Source organism: Netta rufina, assembly GCF_964035555.1.
Source record: "Netta rufina genome assembly, chromosome: 31".
NCBI lineage: Eukaryota > Metazoa > Chordata > Aves > Anseriformes > Anatidae > Netta > Netta rufina.
This window is the reverse complement of record NC_140155.1, coordinates 1,093,815-1,104,670: the sequence shown is the minus strand read 5'-3', so window position 1 is coordinate 1,104,670 and position 10,856 is coordinate 1,093,815. Positions and strand designations below refer to the sequence as shown.

Genomic DNA, 10,856 nt, shown 5'->3' with positions numbered 1-10,856 from the left:
GTCTTCCAGACTCAACAACCCCAGTTCTGTCAGCCACTCATAAGACTTGTGTTCCAGACCCTTCACCAGCTTTGCAGCCTTTATTTGGACACATCTCAGGGCCTCAATGTCCTTCTTGTAGTGAGGGGCCAAAAACTGAACACAGTACTTGAGGTGAGGCCTTGCCAGAGCTGAATACAGGGGGACAATCACCTCCCCGCTCCTGATGGCTGCACACTGCTGACGGGGGGACATGGGGACACGGGAATGGGGGGATATAGGGGCAGAAGGGCTGGGGGACAGGGGGACGTGGGGACAGGGGGCTGTGGGGACAGGGGGATGTGGAGATAAGGAGGCCACTGGGACCTGCAAATAGGGGGACAGAAGGACATGGGGACAGGGGGATGTGGGGATAGGGGAATATGGGGACGGGGGAATATGGGGACAGGGGTACGTGGAGACAGTGGGATGTGGGGACAAGGAGGCCACTGGGACCTGCAAATAGGGGAACATGGGGACATGGGGACAGAGAGATATGGGGACAGGGGGATGTAGGGATGAGGGGGCCACTGGGACCTCAGAACTGGGGGACATGGGGACAGGGGGATGTGGGGACAGGGGGAAGTGGGGAAAAGGGGGCCACTGGGACCTGTGGGACATGGGGACGTGGGGACAGGGGGATGTGGGGACAAGGGGACACTGGGACCTAGGAACTGGGCGACATGGGGACAAGGGAACACGTGACCACGGGGACACAGCCCCCAACCCCACAGCGCTTCCCCTTGGGCGACACCGCCCCCACCCCCGCCGCGGGACTACATCTCCCAGCACCCCCCGCGCCGCTCGCCCCACCCCCCCGCCCTCCCCGCCGCCGGTGACGTCACCCGCTTGGATTTTTTTCCCGCGAAAAGCGGCGGCCATGCAGCGGCGGATCACGTGAGCGGCGCCGGGACCCCCCCCCCTCCCCCCCCCCCCCCCAAAAAAAAACCGGGACCCCCCCCCCCCCCCCCATGGGGCTCCCCCCCCGCCCGGTGCCGGCCGTGACCGCCCCCCTTTCCCCTCCCCCCCTCCTCTTTCCAGGTCTTTCTTCGGCCCCCCCCGGGCTGCGGACGGCGGCGCCGCCCCGTGAGTGGGGGTCTGGGGGGGATGGGATTTGGGGGGGTGGGGGGCGAAATGCTGGGGGGGTTCGGGGGTGCAGCCCCCGCGTCCCTCCCCCCCTCCATGACCCCCCCCCCCCCCCCCCCCCGCAGGGCTCCCGCCCAGCAGCAGGGGCACGGCCCCCCCCCGCGCCCCCTCCCCCTCCTCGGAGCCGTCGGCGGAGCCCCCCCGGGACCCCCCCCAGGAGCCGGCATCGCTGGAACGAGGGGACCCCGATGGGCGGGGGCCGCCCTCCCCCGGGACCCCGGTCAGAGACCCCCCGGTAACCGCCGGTGACCCCCCCGGTGACCCCTGATGACCCCGGTGACCCCTGATGACCCCCAGTGACCCCCCCGGTGACCCTTGATGCCCCCCGGTGCCCCCTCCCAAATCCCGCCCCCCTCGGTCCCAGTCCTGCCCCAGTGCTCTCCCAGTCCAGCCCCAGCCCTGCTCTGGCACCCCAGTATCTCCCAGTCCTCCCCCAGTAACCCCGCAGTCCCCCCATTGCCACACCAGCCCCATCCCAGTACCCCTTACATCTTCCACTGTTAGTCCCAGTATCCCACCAGTATCCTTCCAGTATCCTGCCCTGTGCCAGCCAGTGTGCCCCCAGTGTCTCCCTGGTTCCCCCCATTATCCCCCCAGTACCCTCCCAGTGCCCCCCCAGTATCCTCCCAACATGTCCCCAGTAACCCCCCAGCTCCTGCAGTATCCCCCAGTGCCTCCCAGCATCCCCCCAGCTCGCCCAGTACCCCTCCAGCTCCCCCAGTATCCCCACAGTGCCCCCCAGTACCCCCCCAGCTCCATCAGTATCTCCCAGTACCCCCTTCAGCACCTACCAGTATCTCCCCCAGTGCCCTCCCAGTGTGCCCCCCCAGTATCCTCCCAGCATCCCCCCAGTACCCCCCCAGTGTCTCTCTCAGCACCTCCCAGCACTCCCCCAGTGCCCCCCCAGTGCCTCCCAGTACCCCCCCAGCACCCCCCAGCATCCTCCCAGCATGCCCCCAGTGCCTCCCAGTACCCCCCCAGTATCCTCCCAGTATGTCCCAGTGCCCCCCCAGCTCACCCAGTACCCCCCAGCACCCTCCCAGCTCCCCCAGTACCCCCAACACCACCCCCCCCAGTGCCCCCTAACCCCCCCCTCCTCACAGGGCCCTGCACCCCCTCCACCCCCCGACTCCCCCTGGTGCCCCCCCACCCCGGGGGTCCCAAGGGATGAGGTCGGGCCCCCCCCCGCCAAGCGCTGCCGCCAGGCTCCCGGTGACCAGGACCGGGGACCTCCGGCCGCCAGCAGGTGGGTGACAGCACAGTGGGGGGGTGGGGGGCACCCATGGGTGCTGGGGGTCCCCGTCGTGCTACCGCTGCCCCCCCCCACCCTGTGGTGTCCCCGCAGCCCCCCGCCGCTGGACCCGTCCCAGTACGACCCCGCCAGGAGCGGGTACCACCCGCTGCAGGACGCCTGCTGGGGGCATGGGCAAAGGTGAGGGGGGGGGGGGCAGAATTTGGGGAGGGGTGGGGCTGGGATTTGGGGTGGGTGGGGAGGGGGCATAGGGGACATTGGGGTGATGGGGAGGGGGTAGAGGGGGTGATGGGGGGGGTAATGGGGTGGGAGGGTGATGGGGGTGGGGGGGTTACAGGGAGATTGGGGTGTGTGGGGGGTATTAGGGGGTGGGGGGGTGAGGGGGGTGGGGAGATTGGGGGGTGGGGGGGTGATGGGAGAGAAAGGGGGGTTAGGGGGTGGGGTGGGTGATTGGGGGGCTTGGGGGAGGTGGGGGGGTGATGGGGTGGGGGTTGATGGGGGGTGGGATGGGGGATGGGGTGGGGGGTGGGATGGGTGGGTGGGGGTTGGGGGGCTGGGAGAGGCTGGGGGGTTGAAATGGGGGGTGGGGGGAAAATGGGATGGGTGATGGGGGGGTGGGAGGGTGGGATGGGGGGGTTGGAGAGGCTTGGGGTGGGGGAGGAAGGGGCTTTTTGAGCATTGGGGGGGGGTCACAACCCAACTCCCCCCCTCCTCCCATTTTTCAGCGTCCCCTACCTGGCAGTGGCTCGCACCTTCGAGCGCATCGAGGAAGCCTCAGCCCGGTGAGACCCCGAGCCTTTTTTTTATTATTAATATTTTTTGGGGAAGAAAAGGCCTACAGCAACACGTAACCCCCCTCCCCTTCTCACTGACCCCCCTCCCCCCTCCCCAAAAGGCTGAAGATCATCGAGACCCTCAGCAACTTCCTGCGCTCGGTGCTGGCCCTGTCCCCGGGGGAGCTCCTGCCCTGCCTGCGCCTCTGCCTCAACCGCCCGGGGGCCGCCTCCGAGGGGCTGGAGCTGGGCATCGGCGAGAGCCTCCTGACCCGCGCCCTCGCCCAGGCCACCGGTACGACCCCAAACTCCTGGGGACACCCCCTTAATGCCCGGCCTTCCCCTTCAGATCCTGAGATTTTGGGATTTTTGGGGGGGTGACGTCCCCGCAGGCCGGCAGCTGGCGCAGATCCGCAGCGAGGCGCAGGACAAGGGGGACCTGGGGCTGGTGGCGGAGAGCAGCCGCTGCACCCAGCGCACCGTGCTGGCTCCCGCCCCGCTCAGTGCTGCTGGCGTGCTGGGCAAGCTGCGGGAGATGGCCACCATGTCGGGCAACGCTGTGAGTGCGAGGAATAAAAAGGGTTAGGGGACGGGGGGGGTCACCCGTTGCGTCCCTGTCCCCGGGGGTGCCAGCGGCGCTTTGGGTTTCGCAGTCGTCCAGCAAGAAGATCGGCATCATCAAGGGGCTCTTCGTCGCCTGCCGGCACTCGGAGGCGCGCTACCTCGTCCGGTGAGGGTTAAGGGTTGGGGGGTTATAGGATGGGGGGGGGTCACAGCGTGTGGGGCTGCCCCGTAGCGACCCCAGAGGTGTGCCCCGTCCCCCAGGTCGCTCAGCGGGAAGCTGCGCATCGGGCTGGCCGAGCAGTCGGTGCTCACCGCCCTGGCGCACGCCGTGGCGCTCACCCCCCCGGGGCAAGGTGAGGCTGCTGGGGACACCCTGAGGACACCCGGTGGTGATGGTGGTGACGGGGGGGACACCCAGGTGGTGACACCGTGGCTGTGTGTGTCCCCCCCCCCTGCTTTGCCCCAAATCTCAGGGTGGCCGCCGGCTGTGCTGGACGCCGGGCAGGGCATGGCCCCTGAGGCACGCAGGGCATGGCTGGAGGAGCAGAGCCGCATCCTCAAGCAGACCTTCTGGTGAGGTGCCCCGGGCGGCCCCCACTTTGGTTCCCCCCCCTTAAGGGTCCCCGTTTTGTCCCCCGGGTCCCCTTTTGTCACTTCGATCCCCTTTCCTCCCCCAGGGTCCCCTTTTGTCCTATTGGGAAGGGGTCTGGGGCATGGGGACAGGGAGGGGACACGGGGAGAGGTAAGGGATATGAGGACAGGGAGGGGACATGGGAAGAGGGAGGGGATACAGGGAGAGCTAAGGGACATGGGGACAGGGAGAGGTCACTGGGGCTGTCCCCGCAGTGAGCTGCCTGACTACGCTGCCATCGTCCCGGTGCTGCTGGAGCACGGGCTGGAGAAGCTGCCCCAGCACTGCGGCATCACCCCAGGTACTGCGGGGTGAGGGGAGGTCTTAGCGTATTGGGAGGGGTTTTTTTGGGGGGGGTCCTGGCCTCATTCTATCCCTCTTCCCCCCCCCCAAGGTGTCCCCCTGAAGCCCATGCTGGCCCAGCCTGCCCGTGGCGTAGGGGAGCTGCTGAAGCGCTTTGAGGAGGCAGCGTTCACCTGCGAGTATAAATATGACGGCGAGCGAGCCCAGGTAAGGCTTTTGGGGGTTTTGAGGGGTCCCTGGGGTGCTGCCCCCCCTCATTCATCACCTCCATGCATTGTGTTCCTTCCCCCACCCTCAGATCCACGTCCTGGAGAGCGGGGCCGTCTTCATCTACAGCCGCAACCAGGAGAACACCACCGCCAAGTACCCCGACCTCGTGGACCGCATCCCCAAGGCAGGTGGGGGGGAGCTGGGGGGCCCTGGGGGGATTTTGGGGGGCTCATTTGATGCTGAGCACCAGCCCCCTTTCCCCCCATTTCCCTTCCCCCAGGTGCTGAAGCCCGGCGTGCGCTCCTGCATCCTGGATGCAGAGGCCGTGGCGTGGGATCGGACCACGAGGCAGATCCAGCCCTTCCAGGTGCTGATGACGAGGAAGAGGAAGGTGAGAGCAGGGGGCAGGGACACGGGGAGACAGCGCCCAGCCAGTGCCGTGACACCCCCGTTCCCTTTTCCCCCCCCCCACAACGTGTCCCACCCCACCGCAGGACGTGGACGCCGCTGCCATCAAGGTGCAGGTCTGCCTCTACGCCTTCGACCTGCTCTACCTCAACGGGGAGGTGAGTGTGCAGCCCTGGAGGAGGGACATTAAGTCCCCGGGGGGGGTGGTGGTGACGTTGTGCCCCCCGGGGGGGTGTCCCCGTGTCCCCCTGCAGCCCCTGGTGCGTCAGCCCCTGTCTGCGCGGCGCAAGCTCCTGCGGGAGTCCTTTGAGGAGGTGGAGGGCGAGTTCGTCTTCGCCACCTCCGCTGACACCTGCAGCGCCGAGGAGGTCTCGGAGTTCCTCGACAAGGCCATCAAGGGTGAGCGAGGCCACCGGGGGGAGCGGGGTCGGTGTCGTGTCCCCGTTGTCCCCCCCTCTTCCCCGGGTGACGATGGCTGTGGGTGCCCCCAGCCTCCTGCGAGGGCCTCATGGTGAAGACCCTGGAGGTGGACGCCACCTACGAGATCGCCAAGCGGTCGCACAAGTGGTTGAAGGTGAGTGGTGAGACCCCCTCTGGGTTTGTCCCTGTGTCTCCGAGCCCCCTTCCCCTCTTTCTCTCTTTCTCCAGCTGAAGAAGGACTACCTGGACGGGCTTGGGGACACGCTGGACCTGGTGGTCATCGGCGCCTACCTGGGCAAGGGCAAGCGTGCAGGCATCTACGGGGGCTTCCTGCTGGCCTGCTACGACGAGGAGAGCGAGGAGTACCAGAGCATCTGCAAGGTGACCCCTGGGGCCACCCGTGGGCTTGGGGACGTTGCCAGGGACCATCCCAAACCCTTCCTTGTCCTCCCATGCAGATCGGCACCGGTTTCACAGAGGAGAGCCTGGAGAAGCACTACGGCTTCCTCAAGGTGGACTTGCTGGAGAAGCGGCGCCTCGGGGGCGAGCGCCGGGCTGGCTCCTGATGCTGTCCCTTGGTGTCACCCTCCAGGAGCACGTGCTGGCCCAGCCGCGTCCCTACTACCGCTGGGACAGCGGGGCGGCCCCCGACCGCTGGCTGGCAGCGGTGCAGGTCTGGGAGGTGAAGTGCGGGGACCTCTCCATCTCCCCCGTCTATAGGGCAGCCGTGGGGCTGGTGAGTGGGGCAGGAGGACACGGTGGGGATGGAGGGGGCCCTGTGTTTGGCCCCGGTGGCATCTCAGCCCTGTGGGTGTCCCCAAGGTGGATGAGGAGAAGGGCATCTCGCTGCGCTTCCCCCGGTTCCTTCGCGTGAGGGAGGACAAGAAGCCTGAGGAGGCCACCAGCAGCACCCAGGTGCTGGGGAGGGGATGGGGAGGGCGCCTGGGGTGTCCCCGTGGTGTGTGTGTGTGTGTGGGGGGGGATGCAAGAAAGCGGGGTGTCACCACCTCCTCTCCCTGTCCTGCAGGTGGCTGAGCTGTACAAGAAGCAGCAGCAGATCCAGAACCAGCAGCAGGCAGAGAAAGGGGAGGATGAGGAGTTTTACTGAGATACAACGGCCCCTGTAGGGCCCCCCCCAGGGCCTCCCTACTGTGGGGGGCACGGGGTGGGGACACTGGGGCCTGACCTTGTCCCTGAGGGCTACCCTGGGGATGGGGACGCTGGGACTTGGTGTCACTCCAGGCAGGGCCAGGTCCCTGCCCCCTTAGCCCCCCCCAAACCCTCCCTGCCTTCCCCTTTTGGGGGTCCCTGCATGCTTCCCATCAGGGACAGGGATGGACAGATGTGGTCACCCTTTATCCCTGGGGTCCCCCTGTCCCTCTCTTCCATAACAGGGACTCTAGGATCCCCCCCCCCCCCCCCAATCTATGGGGTCCCAGGGCTCCCCCTCCATCCCTCGGGTACCCCCTGCCTTCCCCTTCCCCATAGTAGGGACCCCCCATATGTAGCCCTTCTTTCCCAGGGTCCCCACATCCCTCCACTCCAGCCTGGGGTCCCTAGGGCCTGATCCTGCCCAGGCTACCTGTCTGCCCCCACCTCGTGTCCTTGTATACCTCCCTGCTGGGACAGGGATGCTCCAACACGGCCATCCTCCGTCCCTGGTGTCCCCACGGCCCTCTCCTCCAGCAAGGGGACCCCAGGGCATGCCCCTGCCCCATCCCCGTGTGCTTGTCCCCCACTGCAGTGGCTGGGGGGGGGCTGTGGTCCACCCTTGTCCCCAGGGTCCCCAAGTGCTTCCCCTCCAGCACCAGGGTCCTCACGTGCCTCTCGTGGACAGCGTCCCCTCACCCATCCCCTCTGCTACCGTGTCCCTAAGGAGCTGCCCCTAATAAAGCCAGGGGCTGTTTTTTTTTACTACCTCCTTTATTTACTGCTGGTTCCTGGGGCTGGGGAGGGGCAAAGGGGGGGCTGGCATGGGGCTGTGCTGCTTCTCACCACCCTATAACCCCTTCCTCCTCCCCTCCTAGTTGTGCTGCCCCCCGTTCACACCCTGCCCCAAGATTCCTGCCTAAACCATCTCCCTGGCACTGCCCTGTGCCCCCCTCCTGCCCCATATTCCTTTTGCCCCTTCCCCATGCCTCTCCCTTGTGTTCCTGGTCGTCTCCAGAACCCTCAATAATGCCTGAAATCCTCCTCAGGTGCTCTCACCCCTTTTGTCTCCCCCCAGCAGCCTCCCTGCAGGGTTTTTTCAGGGCTGGGGAGGGTGGGGGGGAGAGGGTGGTTTTTTTGTTTTTTTGTTTTTTTTTCCTGAGGTTTTCCCAAGCGATGGAGCAGGGCCACCACCACTGCCCTATAGTCACCAGCAGTCACCCCACCAGCAGGGTTTGTGGTGGGAGGTCCAGTTCCATGCGTGGCTCCGAGGCTGGTGCCACCAATGCAGTTTTGGATTTCTCGATCATGGGAAGGTCTGCGTGGCACCGAGCCTGACGGGGAGCACTTTTCTATGAGGGGGGGGGGAAAGGGTTTTTGCCCAGTAGTTAGCAGGGCTGCTTCATAGGGTTTTAAACTAGGTTTGAAGTGGGAGAGGGACAAAACAAGGCTCAGGGCAAAAAGAGTTGTGACCCTGGACTTCAGGAGAGCGAACTTGGGCCTCTTAGGGGATCAGTGTGGAAGAATCCCGTGGGTTATGGACCTGGAAGGAAGGGAGGGTCCAAGCTGGTCCCTAAAAGTCACAGAAAACTCCACGCTGAGGGTGGTCCCAACCCCTTGGCCATCCAGCACAAGGAGCCTGCATGAGTGGGATGCCACGAGCACACCCCAAAGTGACGGTGGGCAGGGATTTGTCATGGCCATTGTCACCCCCATCCTCCATGGGGCTTGCCCAAGAGAAATCCCATCCCCTTTGCCTCTTTTGCCCCCCATCTGGGGGCTCTTGAACCCCAAGCATCCTTTTACCCACAGCAGCCTGTGAGCACTGCAGGAGACTCCCGGAGTGCTCTGAGGATAATTTCCTGCTCCAGGCACGTGGAATAATTTAGGTGACTTATTGAAACTAAAGCTTTGTCCACGTATTAAAAAAAGGTATAGCACTGAGGAAAATCCCAGGGTGAGACCTGGCAGATAGGCAAGGAATCTGTTCGTGATAGTCCCCTTGGCAACGTAACCTGGAGCCTTGCATATTGGCAGCACCAGGGGCGCTGGGTGTGCTGAGTAAGCAGCACGGAGGGTGGAGCGAAGACACCGTGTGCAGGCTCTGTGCTATCACTGCAGCGATGGGAAACCTGGTGATACCATGGAATTGGTGGACTGATAACCAAATCGTGTCCTCTGGGTGAGCTTTGCTCATTATACTCTCGTTATAATGTCAAAACACACCTCCACTCCAAAGGCTACCCACTTCCAGCGTGCGCTCTGGATTTCTCTAAGCCTAGGCCTTTAAACAAGAAAAAAAGATTAATACCAATTTATAAATTTATACCAATTTCTAAGTTTATACAGGTTTATACAAGGGTACGTTTGACTAGAGTCACTCATGCTCCACCTAGAGGTAGGAAAATAGTATAGAAATGGCTTGAGAGAAAAAAAAAAATGTTAGGGAAAATACCATCAAGTTGGAAGGACATCACTGGCTTCTGGGATCAGTCAACAGGTTGAACCTCTCTTCCCCCTCAACAGGGATGCCTACTGAGTGAGATTCAAACCCTTGGGTATAATGAGTGCTTCCCCAGGAAACCTAACATTGTCTATAGAGTTGTTTCATAAGTTAACTTGTATGTAGTAGGTTGCATTGGTCATATTCTTGGTATTTGCATGTGCTTGGCATACAGCCTTCTTATCACCAGGAATCCAAAAGAATCTGTACTCCTGTTGCTTCAATAAACTATGGCAGTCATTAATCTACTAGACTGAAGGTGTGCCATGCCATCTGTGCTCATGATAATTCAATATATTGAATGTGACTGGACTCAATGCTGAACTGGGTCGAGCCCAGCCGGCCACCCCCAGCCCCTCTGATACCTGAGGACAAGATGTAACACAAGGGGGTTTAGGGCCTACCAAACTTCTTTACCATTTAACATAAGTTATTACAGAAACCAACCAGAGAAGTGTTACTGGACCTGGTGCTCACCAATGAAGACAAACTCATTAAAGAGGTTAAGACTGGAGGCAGTCTGGGCTGCAATGACCATGCCCTGGTTGAATTTCTGATCTTGGGCCTGGCAAAGAGCAAAGTCAGGACCCTCAACTTTAGAAGAGAGAAATTCCATCTGTTAAAGAACTAGTGGAAATGATCAGAGCTTGCAAATTTTTAAGGACACTTGTCTTAAAGCAAAAGTGTTCGCCATCTGGAAGAAATCAAGCAGGGAAGGCATGAAACAGGCATGGCTGAGCAAGGACCTGCTGGTCAAAGTGAGGTGCAAGAAGGAGATGCAAAGGCAGTGGAAGCAGGGACACATGGCCTGGGAAGAGTCCAGGAATGCTGTCTGGATGTGTAGGGATGGGATCAGGAAAGGTACAGGTAGAATTGAGCTCGGCAAGGGGTGCAAAAAATAGCAAGAAGGGTTTCTATAGGTACATTGCTCAGAAAAAAAAAGTGTGCCCCCTCTGATAAATGTGAAGGGTGAACTGGTGGTGTGGTTTAAACCGGCACCACACAGCCTTTCACTCACCCTCACTCTCCGGAATGGGGGAGAGAAATGAGACAATGAAGCCTGTGGGTGGAGATAAAGACAATTTATTATGACAGGAAAATCATAATAATGATAATAATAGCAATAATAGTACTGCTACTAATAATGTGTACAAAACAAGCAATGCACAATGCAATTGCTCACCACCCACTGACCAATGCCCAGCCTATCCCTGTGCAGCCGGCCCCCCCACCCCAGCCAGCCCCCCATATTAATTGTTTAGCATTACTTTGTTTGGTATGGAATACCCCTTTGGCCACTTTGGGTCACCTGTCCTGGGTCTGTCCCCTCCCAGCTCCTGCTGCACCCCCAGTCTGCCCGCTGGCAGGGCACAGCAGGAAGCTGGAAAGTCCTTGGCTTGGTGTAAGCACTGCTCTGCAACAATTAAAACATCAGCGTGTTATCAGCACTCTTCCCATCCTAAATCCCAAACACAGCCC

The 10,856-nt window shown here is 62.1% G+C and overlaps 1 protein-coding gene across 1 annotated transcript; it reads left to right on the top strand.

The window, feature by feature from the left end:
• Positions 1–401: 401 nt before the first annotated feature.
• On the top strand, positions 402–7,100 carry LIG1 (DNA ligase 1; the record flags this gene model as incomplete). The annotated part of the gene is made up of 23 exons (XM_084303812.1): positions 402–429; positions 1,060–1,104; positions 1,230–1,399; positions 2,268–2,410; positions 2,510–2,596; positions 3,142–3,198; positions 3,312–3,484; positions 3,582–3,748; positions 3,843–3,919; positions 4,015–4,106; positions 4,227–4,326; positions 4,600–4,685; positions 4,779–4,894; positions 4,986–5,081; positions 5,178–5,288; positions 5,392–5,463; positions 5,560–5,704; positions 5,797–5,879; positions 5,954–6,106; positions 6,184–6,237; positions 6,318–6,461; positions 6,548–6,640; positions 6,753–7,100. The coding sequence occupies 23 exons, from the start codon at positions 402–404 to the stop codon at positions 6,831–6,833; spliced, it is 2,373 nt and encodes a 790-aa protein (XP_084159938.1). The 3' UTR covers positions 6,834–7,100.
• Between the last annotated feature and the right edge of the window lie 3,756 nt (positions 7,101–10,856).